Here is a 17,205-nt window from a genome sequence, read left to right as displayed (position 1 = left end):
TTTTGCTTTTGATAAATAGATCTTGTAATTAGAGTAATTATAAAGTGTACATGCTAGCAGCAAATAAAGTATAATAGTCCACAAAATACAGTGATCTTTCATAAGAAATAAGAATCTTTCATCGAACCCAAACCGAACATGCATAAGCCCTCTTAAGACTCAACAGTGGAAATATTGAGTATATTGTGAAAGTTCAGTAATGAAAATCTTGCTTGCAGAGGCACCGCGACTGTTCTATGTATTCAGGCAATAAATTTTGTTGCTCAAAATGAATATCTGAGAAGCATTTTGTATATTTCATGTCACAATCTTGCTGTGCCGAAGCCTAATTAGCTTAAGTGGTCACTCAGAATGGTTGTACTTTATGCTCAGGATCATATTGCCTGTGGTTTCAGGCTATGTTGTTCGATGTGGCAAATCTGTTTTTGTACCAATATAGACGCCTGAACTTCATCTACATATTAGGAAAACCACTTAACAATGAAAATAAACTACTGCAGTGAAGTCTGGCTCCTTTGAGGCCCTAAATTGACTGCGTATTGACACGGGATGCAACAGCAGAGGCAGCGTTCTGTCTCTCACAGCCTCTCTCTTTCTCCCTCCGAACTCACCGATCCATGGACCGGGAGGGAGGACGGGGTCTTACCGCTCTTGCGGAGTCTATGTGTTTGTGTGGGCGGGCAAGAGAATGCCTCACTATAGATTTTCCAGCAAATTAATGAAGGTACTGAGCGAACGAGGAGGAGGGTAGGAGCGAGAGAGAGATAGAAAGCCCCTTCCGCAGCACTGAGAACTGAGGGAAGCCCTTGCAGCGGGGGCGAGAGCCGAGCAGCTCCCTCACCCTTGATCTTTCAGCTGGCTGTGGGTGTGTGGACGCAGGCACCCCAGAATCCTATGGGTAAAGCCCTCAGCCAGCCGCGTGAGTGGGTGAAGAAGAACTTTGATGACCTCCGAGGTGGAGGAGGTGATTTTTCTCCCGCATCCTCTGCACTTTTTTTGTTCATATCATGTAGAGAGTTTAGCACGAGTCAGGGAGGGGAATCCGCGTGTTTAGCATGACTGCAAAGCCAACGCGGCCAAATTAACCACCTCTGCCTCTGCAAGGGACCCCTAGTGTTCTCCGCCTCATTTGCTTCTCTGCTGTCTGATTTATAGTTGCCTACCTGGGCTTTTCTCTGCACACAGGCTGTCTAAAGGTCACATGAAAAATGAATGGCTCTTCAGTGCTGGGGAAGGAACTCAGGAGGAGATGCAGGGAGAAAGAGAGTCAGGAGGGACTGAGGTGATGCCTGAAAGCTTATGTCTTGCGTTTCAGCTTCATCAGGATCTTTTTAAACTGTATTCATGTATGTGTAGCTATAATGTGTGTGTGTGTGTGTGTGTGTGTGTGTGTGGTCTGAGACTAGACTGTGCCTGTGTTACTCATAACTGTGAAGAAAGTGAATTAAAGCAATAGTGAAAAAGAAAAAAACGCCCACGATTCCATCTGAATGACTGAGGATTAAAGAGACACCGTCAATACTCACGTCAAACCAACACCTCCACTTCAAGTCAACTGAAACGTCACACACATACTCTAATATTCGCACTCCCCTACAAATGTGTGCGTCGATGGTTACATAATAATCATGTAGCCTTCGCATGCATGCGTTTTTGTACACATCCCCGTGTATTCATTGGTTTGTGTGTGTATGTATGTGTATGTGTGTCTGTTTTTCAATTAAGTTTAAGCTGCGACAGTGCTTTCTCACAACTCTCATCTTCTGGTCTCCAAGGTGATAAATAAATGATATTTTGTTACCTTCCCTGTGGGACACATATTATTTGGTCTATCTCTCTTTTCCTTCATACAGCTTATGAGCTGCAGTAGTCTTTGGACACCCACTAAGAACTTAGTGCCTAGGTAACCAGCCCTACAGAGGCAGAACACCTGCCACAGTTTATTCAGCTCTGTAAAATGTGAAGCTCGCTTCTGTGTGGAAACTAAATATATAAAAGCAGAAATGACCATGTACAAAGAAGATTTAAGTGTGTAGATCCTATGCAACTTTAAATAAGACATATGAAAAATGAATTCACATTTTATCATCAAGTTTACTCATAAGAAAATATATATAAATATCACTGCTGATCGGTTTCGTTTCATGACATTTGTTTTATGAAATTTGCCCATTGTAAAATGTTAAAATAAATAGCAGCATATATTAAATATATATATCAGATATGTTATAGACAAAATTACACCATTTAAGAATTTGCATTTAGAAAATGATAGGAATCATACAACATTTATTTTTAATATGGGTTGCCTTTGTAAGTCAGAATCCTAAAAGAATATATTTAGAATTTTGTATGTTCAGTAATATATGATCACCAAATTTGTTTCTAACACATTTTTAAAATGGTTTCTATGTCATTTTTTTCTTCAGCTTTTTTCAAAGTTTTTAGGGTTTAGTATTTATTATTAGTATTATTAGCATTTAGTATTATTTATACACTATTACATTTATTCATATTTTGATTTAGCTTTTAATTTGACTTTTCGGTTTTCAATTTAATATTACTTTCAGTAAACTTGTGCTTTTGTCTTTTTTTTTAGGTTTTGTTTTTAGAGGTTTTTTTTTAATTTTAGTTAGTTGTCAAGGTAACATTTTTATATAACATTTAAATAATCTAATTTTTGATAGTGCAAGTTTTTCTTCTAATATATATGTATTTTATTTCAGCTATATTTCAGTTATTCAAAAAAGGATTTTATTCGTTTGAGTTTTTAGTTACTACCCCAGACGAGAGCGGCCTGACGTGACACGACAAAAGCAAATAGAACCCATTATATTCAGTGATGCTGTCTACACTGGATACAACTTGAAGTGGCACGACAAACTCCCAACAGTAAACTGATGCCCGTTCTATTTCTGACATACTTTATACGCTACTTCTGACATGAAGAACAAATGGATTTGCAACGGTCGCTTCGTCGCATCCTGAGTTGACAGCCTCAAGCTGTTGCTGCGTGGTGTAGACACGGTGTAAGACTGGTTTATCCCCAGTATGATCACTCAAGCATTTGCTGTACGCCACTGAGTTGGTATTCAACAGCTTGGGCCAATATCAAGTTATAAAGGGGAAGCAGAACATATACTGTTATTCTAAACACCAGAAGCTGTTTTTCTATTTTGTAACTAATGATAAGAGTCAGATATGGAGAAAGTTCACCAAAGGTTTTGTTGTTTCTGGCTTCCAGCATTAGAAATGAGTGGCTGATGTTTATTTTTAACAATGTCTCTGATCAGGCCCCATGTTAGTCTGACCTTAACAGTTTGTAAGGCACATTTCAGTGTCACAATGAATGCAAGCTTTGCAAATGGTGTTACTGAAAGATGCAGCACCACAAATTATGTTAAATCTGACTGCAAACGCAACCCGTAAGCGCTGTTACTCATTTCAGATGTGAAGACGCCTGTAAGTCTTGACGGTACAAAAAGCAGAAATCAGAATCTTTAGCAGAGAGAGAGAGGGTGAAAAATTATCATGGAAAACTAAATTATGACTGTTGTTGGGTAGGAATAGGAAACCTTGAGTAACATTATAACTGGACTTAATGAAAGCAAAAAATATATACACTACCTTTCAAAATTTTTGGGGGAGTTAAAAAAAAAAAAAAAAAACTTTATTTTTATTAATACTTTTATTCAGCAAAGATGCATTAAATTGATCAATATTGACATTTATAATGTTATAAAAGATTTTTATTTAAAATAAATGTTTTTGAACTTTCTATGTATCTATATAACTTTCTATATAAAGCAGCACAACTGTTTTCAACATTGATAATAATAAGAAATGTTTGTTGAGCACAAATCAGCATATTAAAATGATTTCTGAAGGATCATGTGACAGACACTGAAGGCTGGAGTAAAATGTATTAAAGTTATTTTATGTTTACACAATATTACTGTTGTATTGTATTTTTGATCAAATAAATGCAGCCTTGGTGAGCATAAGATCATATGAAAAGAGCAATTGTGACTCCTTGTCTTCATATTATTTTCTATTCTCAATTTCTCTTTTGTTAAGGGGCCAGGTGAAGCCAGTACTAGGGAGGTTCAGTGAGCTGAATAACCTGCTTCCAGCATTGGGTTTGGGTCCAGGATGTGTGGATGCTGCTCTTCTGGATGCTGGTTGCTCCTCCATACAGATGGATTCAGCAGAAAGGGGCTTCTCCCTCAGCAAGGATGGACCGCTAGACATGAGGATGGATGGAGACAGGTTTGACTACTACCTCAGCTCCCTTCTTTTCAGTAGAAGGACTCATTGTCACTATTGTTCCAACAATCATTTATGCTGTTAGTAATGTCTGATTCACTCTCAATACACACTCATGGCCACAGTTGTTATTCTTGGCTCACACGGTTATTGATTACATCTACAGAGTCTCCATGCTTCTCTATTATAGCTGTTCAAAACTGATTCTGCCACAGGTGTAAGGCATAACATAATAACAGCTTAATATAATAAAAATATGACTAAGCACAGCAGAGCCTGGTGTTTCAAAGGCAGAGCTTTGTGGGACACATGGAATGTTAGCTTTAAGATTGTGGGTGAATGAACAGAACTAATTTAGGTACACTGTAAAAAAAATTCAGGTCTCCAATTGAAAAATTTCTACATATACATTTTTCAGTTGGCCAAATTAAATTTCTGTGAATTGATGCAATTTAATTCACAGAAATTCAATTTGGCCAACTAAAAAATTTAGATGTGAACGGTCACTAGAACATTTTCAATTGGAGACCTGATTTTTATTTGTACAGTGTAGCGAGAAGGACCCCCAAAGAGAAGGTATTTCTTAGGACATTGGTTTTCAATCCTATACCATGAAGCCAATTTAGGTGGCTAGCCAGGAATGTTTCAGTTTAGTTTGATGAAAATGGCTTCTTTTAGTTGTCTGCCTATCACCAGACCAAGCTCAATTTAAGATTGAACATTGGTCTGGGGAGTCTGCTCTGTATTTTCTACTGCACACGTGAGCATAATTGCGCATAAATTAAATGACTCTGTACACAATTGGATAGTCCTTCAACCAATCAGACCACCAGAGGCGTGATAAACAAGCATAATTCAAATGACTCTGTACGCAATTGGATAGTCCGTCAACCATTCAGACAACAAGAGGCGTGATCAACGGGCAATGACCCATCGCTTCTCTTGCCGTCATCTTGATAATCCCTCCAATAGCAGGTCAGGTGGATAAGCCAGTCTGTGATTGGTTCCCGCAAAAGTGTAACAGAAGCAGTAGAAGTGAATGTACGGGTTTCCAGACTGAGTTACCGGGCGAAATCAAATCGCTGGCAGATCAGGCTGGGTTTACCCAGTCTATTCTTTTAGCGTTGTTCATCACCATTGTAAATTACACTCAATGAAAAAAAGATCTCAAACCAAAATTAGACAATTCAGCTGTCAACAAAGTGACACATCTCTGATGCAATAAGTCACTCCCCAGTTTCTCTTGCTTCATAATAAAGATCACTACATAGTAAAAGATTTTAAAGACAAAATCGTCTGGCTTTTGTTTTATGATTAATATTCTATTTATATACTTATTATACCCATAATCCAATATAAATGAGCACTTTTAGTTTAACAATTATTAAGCATTTAGTTTAAATGTATATACATTTATACAGATAATATTTCATATAAATAATATTTCATATAAATTTAGAATCAATAGAAAAGGCTACATGTGAGCTTGCATGTGAGTCTCTGTATATCTATATTATCAACTATATAAAATTACAGTTAATATAGTATGCACTGATATAGCAAGATGTTTTCTTTCAGTTGTCCTCTTGGTCAAATTCTTCATGTTTTTTTATCTCAATCTTCACCAGAAGAGAGAATTGAATCACGCTGACTCTCTCACAAGAATTGAATCGCAGTTTCTCCATGTTTTAAGGCATGTGATTGGCTGTTCGCTACTGTCACACTTTCATGTGCATGCACTCCATAATTATTCATGAACTCCGGATAAAATCCCAAGTTGACAAAGAAAGTTGATGATCAGTGTCGTGGAACCAACAAAGCGTGATTGGGTTGGTTTGGGTTTGTCAATTCAACTCATTCCATAATCCTGAGTTTGTTCAACTAATATCATTGTATGGGCTCCTGTTCTTGAGGACCCACAACACTGCACATTTTGTATGTTTCTTCTATCACACATTATCAGTTCATGAGCTGATGACCTGAATCAGGTGTTAAATCAGGAAGACATAAAAAAATGTGCAGTACTGTGAGTCCCAGGTTAAAAAATTTACATTTCGACCTACAAGGTTTGGAAAAATTAGTATTTTCAACCCACATTCTGACCCTCTGTCTGAAATGATCCATTTTTAAGGGGAGGCTCCTTTAAGACTTGTCAGTAAATGGCCACTGTTATGATTGCTATGACGTGCTTTGAAAACATATATATAAAACCATAATTTACAGACAAAGCAGATTTACAGATCTGAGATGCCTAAAAAATAAACTCGTTTCTGACGCGGGTGTCTTGCTGAAGTCTGTACAGAGACGTAAACAAGCGGTTGAAACAGGACGCATCAACGCGAATGTTGGAAGAGACATGCAGTCACACAATTCTGAGCCAATTAAATTTGCTAGATAAATATTGAGTGATAGAAGCTTTATTAAATGATTAATATGAAGTCACATTTAACTCAAAAGTATACCCATATAAAAAAAAAAATAAGATAATAAAATAGTAAAGATTGATATCAGATCTAAGAATTATAATGTGAGCTGCATAATTTTCAAAAATTCTAATTTTGTATTTCAAAGAACAAAATGAACAGCATATGGGTTTGAAATGACATGTAAGTAAACAATCACATAATTTTAGGGTGAAATATCACTTTACAAATAGTTAATGCATTATAGGAATATAAATAGACTTGGCAATTATTTTTAAACAAATAATACTCAACAGTTTGATCTGATGGCTATTTTTAATAAAACCTTCCCACCCTTTCACCTATAAATAAACCAATCACAAAGGGCCCTATCATACACCCGGTGCAATGTGGCACCATGCATGTTTTTTTGCTAGTTTCAGCCCAGCGCAGTTATTTTTTTCACGTCCTGCATAATACAATTTGGGACACATTCATTCTAATTTCGAATACTATTTAGGACGGACAGTATGCGAATTGGGACGCAGCAACAGACTGTGCAGTGTCGTGGACACTCTAGGTCCAGGATATGGGAAACACTGACCTAGGCTGTATCCGGAATCGCCCTCTATAGCCTCATTAACTATTTCCTACATTAGTCCAGTAATAAAGTTCACTTGAGAGAGTGAATGAAAACGAGTGAGGGAATTCGGACAATGCCTGGAGTACACTGGAAAGACTACCGCTTTTGCATAGTTTGTGCTTACATTTGAATAATTATTTGAAACTTAGCGAACTGGCAGCAGTAGTAAGATGGAATGGAAATGGTCTGTCATGGAAACTGTGTATAAACCTTAATGAAACATTTTTATAATCAATTAAAAAGGAATTTATACCTGTATGATATTATGCTGTACCCATATTGGACCATCGGTTTGGAAAATAGATGGATGGGATGATTCAGCTGTAGGCACAACCTTCTATTCAGACGCAGGACGCTCACAGTGCATTACGGGTATTCTCTAGTTGCTAAGCATACATCAGTTGTACACTCGTTATTGCAGTGCATTGTGGGATTGAATGAGTACACTCAATAATGTCCACTAAGGTTTTGGACACCACTACAAATTGCTCTCCCTTCAAATAATGCCCTATTTAAGGGTATAGGGGGGCGATTTCGGAAACAGCCCTTGAATGGTGTTTTATCATTGCTATCATCTTTTACACCTCACATGCCAACCACTGTTTCCCTCTGATTTGAAGAAGAACTAGTGGCTTCCTCTCTTATTAGGAAGTTTTGACAAAGTTTTCACTGTGATAATGAGGTGGAAATCCCACCCACTGTAACTGACTGAACTTTTTTTCTGGGGGCGAGATGAAATGGTTGAAAAAAGAGAGAGAGAGAGGGAGAGACACCCAAAGGAAAAAGAGAAAGGGCAAGATATAGTGCAGGTCGTTCCAGGTCCTGCTCACCACATATGAATATGCTTTATTTACACAAGAATTAAACTTTACGACAGCATGATACTGTCAGCCGATTCTAGCTGGCCTTCAAGAAGAACAGAGCATACTTTGCATTAATCAGCATGTCTCTCGGTTTGAGTTACTCATTCTGTGCTCTTAGTTGTGCCCACATGAATGACAAACTAAATAGGAGAGAAAACATCCAAGGTTAATGTGAGATACAGAACGGCATTGATTCAAAAAGAAAGGTTTTGATAAAAGGTTCATCATGCATCTCATCTCTCGTGTGTTGCATGCCTTTCATGGATAAAGTTGACTCCAAGAGATGAATGATTGAAACTGCTTTTGCACTTGCTCACTTTCCAGTGTCAGTGAGAGTACACAAACATATTTTGAAGTATAAGAAACTACTATTTCAGTATTTATACGTCAGAATTTAACATTTAATTCATTGTTAGATCACTTGCCCGATCAATTTCTGGTTAAAATCTGATTCAAAGTCAATTCTACACAATTTGTGTGCCTGAGAGCTCAGTTTTTCTTTGTTTCCCTCACCCTTAGTACAGAGACAACGAGATATGCCATTCAGAACCCAAGGTATCAAACCCAAATCTTAGGAAATAATTACCCAAGTACAAATATGAAGACCTGAACAGCTGAGTCAGTATGTTTAGGGAAAATATGAATTATTGTGAGTATATGAATCACAGTATGTATGTGCAAGTGTGCCGAGCAGCTGCCGACTGAAACTGACTAGATGAAATATTAAGTTTTATTCGTATTAGTAAGCTAATATATATCCCCTTTATGTAGGTGTGTAACTTTGTCTCATTTACCCTGGTTTCTTTGTTCTTCCCCGAGTGTGCGTACAGATTTTCCTAAAGAAAGCAAAAGCGAATGCATAATTCAGATCATGATTTGATATTTTTATATTTGTCGCTAACCGCTTCTCCCTCCTGTTCTCTCTCATGTACACACACGCTCTCTCTCTTTTTATAGATCTCAAGCCCACATCTCCCAGAGTGGGAAGGGTGGGAGGGGTTTTCACTGGTGTCTTAGAGCTGTCAGGCTTGGCTTCTGTCAGCCAGGAACTTGTGACGTCAAGCTGCTTAATTGGGCTCCTCTTTGTGCGTAGGTACCCCGACATGCCCTGCGCGGCTGACGTGGTCAACGCCTTGGATCAACAGGCGCTTGCGTCCGTGCTGGCCGCGTACGGGGAGGAGCGGCACACCAGGAAAATTGCGGCGGCCATCGCACAGGCACGCAGCGTCTACCCCATCGGCCGGACCCTGCAACTGGCCAGCATCGTAGCAGGTACCCCCCCTCATTAATTCCCTACACTAGAGTGAGGCGAGGAGAGAGAGCGATATTAATGCAAAACTCTCCCTATGGGACCTATTTGTCCTGGAAAAAGAGAAGGGGAGAAAAGATGGCATTTTCTAATCCGAAATCTCTGCCGTTCTCCTTCCCCCCACTCAGCTGCCTGTTTCTCACTGTCTGAGTATCCATCAGCAAAACATGCTTTGCGATTGACAAGGCTGTTATTAATAAAAACCGAAGTGATTGGGGGAGCAGTAGCGAAAACCTGCAGGTGGGGTTTGATGCGTTTTTTAGCCCCTTTCCTTAATTCGTATTTAGACTCGCACTCCCATCCTCTCCTCCCCCAGACTCCCCCCTCCTTGTACCCTTTGATTTGTTTCTCACACTCGCTCCCTCCCTTTTCGTGCCCTTCACTGCACCCCCACCAACACACTTCTCGAAACGCACGCGTCACACGCACCACATTGCGGCAGCTTGATGCTTTTTGATATTATATTTATCGGCTGCTTTATTTTTGCCGGCGCTGTTTCCATAGCCTGACGCTGGCGACGAGATAGATAGTCACTTCAGAAGATGACGGTAGCACGAGGCAAGCACATGCGTCACGCCGGGAGAACAGGTGTGACTAAGGGCATTTGTTTGATCTTCTTTGAAGAGTAGAGCGAGTCAACAACAATGTTTATTCCAATCAATCTGGAAGCTTCTGACTCCCGAGGGTCCCTGGGGGTCAGTGGTGGGCTGCCGGCATTACCGTTGCCAAGGGAAGCAATTGATGGAGCAGGAGGAGGGATGATATGTGTGCATTTGTATACGTGTGTATTTATCAGTGCTGATGATTGAGGAAAGGGAGGGGTTTAGACACCATAACAATGGGCATCATGGGAGTTCTCCCTCTTATGAGCTCTTTGTTTCCTTACATGAGCAACCAAAGCACCACAATACCTCTCTGCCCTTGCTTTTGGAGGCGAGTTCCTGAACCCACCTTGGTTGCTGTGTATCGTAATAGTCACCAGTCACAGTCCTTTTGACAAACACGTTTCCTTTGTTTAGCATCATTTATTTCTTTGCTTTTTGCACTGTAACAATGATAACAAAAGAAACGAAATAAAACAAAGAAAATACCAGTTTAGCCTTTCTACTTTAAAATGTCATGTTTATTCGTGTTTCTTGCTGTTTCTTTGTAATTATTTGTGAAAATTGTTTTCCTAGACTAATTTTTCAGTTTTTTCAGTCTACAATAGTTACTGGTTGGAAGGGTTTATTCCATGTTAAAATGGGGAATCCGCTCTATATAGTCAAACACATTAGAGAAGAGACGAGGTCACGGCAGTCTAATATTCTCATCAGTATGAACCCAGCTGGCGTGACAGAAGATTATCCAGATTCCCTAAGGAAAGTGTCCCTCAATCCCAATGCGCAGATCAGCTTTCTACATATCAGACCACTTTGAATCATAATGAGCGTCAGCACAAAACTGGCTTAGAGCCAGTAACACGCTCCCTCATTGACCCCAGACAGCCACACCGACCCGACCCTCTCATACACCTTGAAGCCATCTATCCAACTTTACCATAAAATGTTCAGATTCATTTGGAGCAGCTCACAGGTTTTGACAGCATGGTTAAACAGTTGTCTAAGCTGCTGGTCATGCTTTAATATCACTGTAAGAGACACTAATCAGCCCACTATTGATCACTGGTTGAGAAGCAGACTTGTTGGAGCGCTGATGAAAATTGATCTTTCGCTTTCTCCTGAGTTTCCTGAGGCCCACATCACAGTTTTGGAATTAAGGTAGTCCTTAAAGTCTATACGCATGCTAGCTGGAGTTCGCTCTCCATGATACTACTCTAACTTTTTTTGGCAGTTCCTTTTGTAAAACAGGATATATTTTTTTCTCTTTGTTTGTTTGACACAAAATCTAGTTTTATTTCAACCTCAAGGGGGATAGTTCACCCTAAAATGAAATATCTGTCATCATTTACTCACACTAATGTCATTCCCAATCTGTAGGACTGTCTATTTTCTGTGGAGCACAATACAATCAAGCAAAAATAGACCAATAAAAGTGCACAAAATATTTTCATTTGTGTTCAGTTTGGAATGACATAAGGGTGTGTAAATGATGACAGAATTTTCATATTTGGCTGAATGATCCCTGTGATATCTATTGAGGATTGCTACCTCCTTTGATTCAGAATGTGGATAACACTTCCTGGTGTAGCTTAGCATCCAGCTATTTAATTAGTATTTAGCAGAATCTTTTTATTCAAAGCAGTCAATTGTTGTCTTTGAGTAACTTGGGATTTAGTGTCTCATTCAACTTCAGACATACTTCTGGCATTGAGACTGCGAGATGAAAATACAAGGAACAATATCACGATGCGTCTTGACGTGTTGCAAGAGACTGTAAACAACGAACACAATTGGCTGCACCTTTTGCCACAAATAGGTAATGGAAACTGAACTTATTTCTGTCATAGGGACAAATACACTGGGGTTCAAAAGTCTGAGAACACATTGAAAATATGGGATTCAAAAACTAATTTAAGCCTGGAAATAAACAGCATGTTTTAGGATTGTGACTCTGGCCATGTGTTCTTCCATTGAAGCACAATTCTCATGTTGTCTCAATTCATGTTGTTGTTTTTTTCCATTCAACTTTTCACTCAAATTGTTATACTGATAATATAATTTGTAATAAAAAAATTATAAATCAACTTGACTTTTGGACCTTTTGGACCTTTTTGGACCCCTACCTTCTTGATAACTTTCCATTAACAGTCATTTTTGTGGACAGTCAACAAAATCAAACTGCTGTCTCTATAGAGTTCCCACCCTGGCAGCCAATGGCAACGCTGCCCTTTCAGCCTCACATAACATTCATGAGGTTCTGTGTCCCTATGCAGCCTGTTGCGTATATAGAGGGGGATTTACTAGGTAATAAGGAAGCATTACTCTTTGAAAGTCTTGTGCATAAGAGATACTGCCAACCTCACCCAGGAACAAGGCACTTGTAACGACCCTTTCTGAGCTTTCTAAAAAGCTCTAAGCATAAATTGGCACTACAGAATAATATAGGACCCTTCATCTCCGTTCTTACTGGAAATATGATGTGATCAACATAGATTGGGAAATGTTGTGCAAATTTTAGTTAACTCTTCAGGGTAAACAAGAAGATGGAAGGCTTTAATTTCAGTTCTGTCTCTCTCTTTCACTTATTGCTCTTTTCTTTCCCAGAGGTGAACAAGGAGAAATATGTAAGTGTCCGTGAGACACATTTGCTGGAAATGAGTCATCAGTGTGTTGTCATAGCATATGCAGGATTGAGTCTTTTCAACGAACATATTCACCCTTTAGCCATATCTGTGTGCCATGATAAATGAGGAATAAACCATTTACTGAGTCACAACGCCGTCTCACGCCATTTTCATTGAGAATCAATCAAGTGCTTGGGTGTACAACCTAACATTTAAATGCTAAGTGTTTCTTGGCCAGATCCATGTGTTAACCTGACCTGCGTTATTTCTCAGTTCCTTTCTCAAGTGAGAATCGGTGGATGAGTCAAACGTGAGGCACGTTTCAATCAATTCACTTTAGGAGTTTGATGACATTTGGACAAATGCATTTGAACATAATTGTAGCATGGTAGTTCAATCTCTGTTGTTCTGAAACGAGACTTACAGATCTCAGGGGTGAAGCGTTTAGGACTTTAGTGTGAATGAATAAGAGTGTAATCATATCGTGTAACGCTATGGCTAAAAAATGCTGGGAAAAAAAATGGATGCTGCGTTAATTGCGTTCAAATATTTTATCGTGTTAAACTGAATTCTTGCAGAATCTGCAAAATGAGAGGGATCACAGAAAATGCATGGCATTTTTTTATTTAGTACTGTCCTGAATAAGATATTTTACATAAAAGATGTTTACATATAGTCCACAAGACAAATAAAAGTTGAATTTATACAAAGTTCAAAAGTTTACATACACTGTATGATCCACGGCTTTTTATTTGTTTTGTGATGGATGTTCATGGGTCCCTTGTTTGTCCTGAGCAGTTGAACTGCCCAATGTTCTTCAGAAAAATCCACTAGGTCCTACAAATTCTTTGGTTTTCCAGCATCTTTTGCATATTTGAACCCTTTTCATCAGTGACTGTATTGATTTTTGAGATCCATCTTTTCACACTGAGGACAACTGAGGGACTCATATGTATATATGAAAGTTAGATTAAAATGTTTTCCACTAATGGAATTCCAGAACAATGTTTTAAATACCGTCATTTAAGCATTTGCCTTTGTTTTTATCCATTGATCTTGATCAGTTAAATGATGTTTGGAATAACACAGCCTTGAATTTCAGAACGATAGTCCTGCCCCCTGTTCATTCCTTAAAGCAATGCGAGATTGTGTTTAATTAAGAGGAATTACAAAAGGAAATCCATAATTCACTTCACGGTCAGACAAAGAATAAGCCCTCTATTCAAGCTGAAATGTGCTTGTGCTGAGCCTCGTTCAAGAGAGATCTTTTTCCCTTCCTCTATTACAGAAGGATGTCATGCAGTAATCAGTTTGATCCAAATAAAGACATACTGTCAATTATCAGAACCATGAGCAGGGTGTTACCCTCTAATCCCTGCACTCTCATAAAAGACTGGCAGCCAATTACATTTCCATTAAACAACGTGTCATTTTCACTACATTTGACTTGACTTTCTAATAGCCTATGTTTAATATAATATATATATATAATTAAGTATAATATAAATATGACCCATTAAGCAGGGGAATTATTCAAATGTTTCCATTGTTCAAATTGGTTTAAACGATTTAATGTTTTAAAGTTATCTTTAAATCAAGGTTAGTAGTAGAAAAAATTGGTGACCTTTTTTGTTTGTTTGTTTTTTAAAGGAAGCTGACATAAATCTTTGCCTGTTTACAATGTACAGCCCATAGGCTTCTGTGTAAACATTGTTTTTTATAAAGTGAGTTAATTTTGAATGTAGAGGTAATTAGGCAGAGGCTGTTCTCATTGTCACACCCATCAGGATTCATGGCCAATTATGGAGAATCAATAGCGATTGCTGCTTGGAATGTGAGGAGAGCACCCATTGAGCTAACAGGAACAGACTGATTGGTGTATTTATTCACTTTGTATCCTATAGGCTATAGGCTATTGAGCTTTGATTATTTGTTTGATGCTTTCTTTCCAAAATTGGGATTTTTTTTTTTTTACATTGCTGCAATACACATTATATTTTATGATGCATTTTTACTGCCTGTTAAATCTGAACTTGATTGTTGTTGTACATTACTCTTATTAATTTTTATCAATCCAAATCACATAGCCTTCTTTAAACTTGTTTTCTTAACTGCCTGTTTCCTGGCCTGTCTTTCTGTGTCTATATATCTATTTATTCTCTGCTCAGTTTTTATTCCTTTTCATTTTTGTCTGTTTCAAATTTTCCTCTTCCTCGCTCACTCCCTTATGACTGGGCAGAGGCATGTGGTCTTATTGATTGACCAATGTCTCGCTCCTCCAAGCCCAGAAACGCAAGACTTGAGAAATGCAACACCTCTCTTTTTCTTTAGTTGTGTATTTCTCCATCTCCTCCACTCATTCGTCAGCATGAAGCTATATGGCACTCACATCAGAACTAACTTTCTTTCTTTCTTTTTCTTTCTTTCTTTCTTTCTTTCTTTCTTTCTTTCTTTTTTTCTTTCTTTTTTTCTTTCTTTCTTTCTTTTTTTCTTTCTTTCTTTCTTTCTTTCTTTCTTTCTTTCTTTCTTTCTTTCTTTCTTTCTTTCTTTCTTTCACATACATACAACATGTTCATATTGAAGACCTGAAGGACAAGGTGAAAAAAAAAAATAATAATTTCTTCTGCATAATTTCAGATTTTTCTATACATTTTTCATATATACCTTTTTTTGCATATAGTAGTTAAGTTGCCTTTTAAAGGGATAGTTCAAGTTCACCCAAAAATGCTGTGAACATTTACTTTGTTGCAAACCTGTATGACTGTTTCTTCAAAAGTCTCTTGAAAGACAGTCTATTGAATTTCATTCTGTGGGCAAATTGTCTTGATGTTCTACTGAAAAAAAAAAATCAAGCCTTTGTTATGAGGTGACATGAATGTGATTAAATGATGACAGAATTTTTTTTTTTTTTTTTTTTTTCGGTAAACTATTAAAACAATATTAGGGAAAAAAGGTTTATCAGAAGCCGTGAATGGTGGGGTTAAAAAAACAACAACTATCAATCACAGACATGCTAACATTTAGTGCTGTCGTGACAGTGCTATTTTTAGTCACTTATTCTTATTTTTATGTATGTTAGATAATAGTTCAAAATGTATCAAACATATCTAAAAATAAACCAATGTCAAACATAAGTGTAGCCACTGTTTTGTTGTGATGTGCAGCATAACCAGTAGTTAATTTGTCTACAATGTTCCTAATGGCTGAAAAATGATCATTTTGACCACTTTTTAGCTCAAATAAGTTAAAAAAAATATCCATATGATTATCTGGATGTTGCTGCCATTCAGAAATCAGAAATAACCATTACAGCATTATCATAAGCTTCACTTTATAGTTGTTTTTCATGGCTATATTTGCATATATGTGAATATACTGTATATTGTATGCTCATATTTTTGTTCACGGTCCTCTAATAAGACAACTTGTGTGTATCATGAGCAGAGTCTCTGTGTCCTTTCTATGTGCAACTTAAAGCTCTGCAAGTTGTCATTTCAGGACACAAAGTCACCTCCCCTTGCTCAGACTGAACAAATTCATCTCAGCACAATATACAGCATGGATCTCTCCATGAGCTTTGGGAGCTTTGTAGAACAGCCTGTTTATTTTTCAAAACCACTGTTTCATCACACATACTGATCTGGAATGATCCCGTGTGTGTCCCTAGCGGTGTTCATCTTTCAGTGTGTTTGTCTCTTTGTTTATATGTTCTTAAAGTGTACAGCACTTTTTTCTTTTTGATGAGGAATTTGCTTCTCGATTGTTTTTGCGAAAATCTTCCATCATACTGAATAATGTACTTCATGAAGCCAGAAAAGGGCCAGCACATGAGATCTTGAGCCAAATTATTCAACTACAAGGCATACATTATATATTGACTACAATTATATATTGTTTTACTGTTGTTTCAAATGTAAAGGCAATTGCATTACAGTATATGAGGTTTTTGTTGTCTCTTTTCAGATTTTGGAATGTATTACCATGGAAAGTGTAAATAGAATAATGCAAATAATGCAAATTAGTGAATTACACTTTTATTTACTTGTAAAAACAACAACAAAAACAGTTTAAAGTATTTTCACTTGTTTAACTTGTCTGAGATAAAAGGGACCGCTTTGTGTTTGCGATGATTAAATGATAATGATAAACATTATTTTATAATGATCAAAAATATAAATAAAAATGATTTTATATTTATAAAAAGCATTTATCAATATGGATGTAAACGGTGGCTACGATCAAATCTCACGTCAGGTCTCAGCTTGTGTACGTAAGTTTTTATGTTAGCGTGAAGTAATGTGAGCATTTTGTTCATTTAGATTATTTTCTTGAACAAGTCAGAACACCGAAGCTCATTTATCGATCATTAACCGTTAAATGACTAGAATGTTAAAAATTAACTTAAAATTAAATCAAATTAGAATAGACGGGTGTCTGTTGACCCATTAAAATCGCACAAATATGTATTTTTCCTGGGGTTTAGCTTTGCATGCACA

The 17,205-nt window shown here is 37.5% G+C and overlaps 1 protein-coding gene across 1 annotated transcript in view; it reads left to right on the top strand.

Annotated features, from left to right (window-relative positions):
- Positions 1–17,205, top strand: part of mettl15 (methyltransferase 15, mitochondrial 12S rRNA N4-cytidine) — a 79,695-nt gene that overhangs the window by 58,510 nt on the left and 3,980 nt on the right. Inside the window, exons 4-5 of the mRNA XM_079811076.1 lie at positions 4,078–4,269; positions 9,268–9,446. Of these exons, the coding sequence (XP_079667202.1) occupies positions 4,078–4,269; positions 9,268–9,446 (371 nt within the window). The remainder of the gene's footprint in view (positions 1–4,077; positions 4,270–9,267; positions 9,447–17,205) is intronic.

This window comes from Gobio gobio (assembly GCF_949357685.1).
Source record: "Gobio gobio genome assembly, chromosome: 2".
NCBI lineage: Eukaryota > Metazoa > Chordata > Actinopteri > Cypriniformes > Gobionidae > Gobio > Gobio gobio.
The sequence above is the reverse complement of the archived record's forward strand: the minus strand, read 5'-3'. Positions and strand labels throughout refer to the sequence as shown.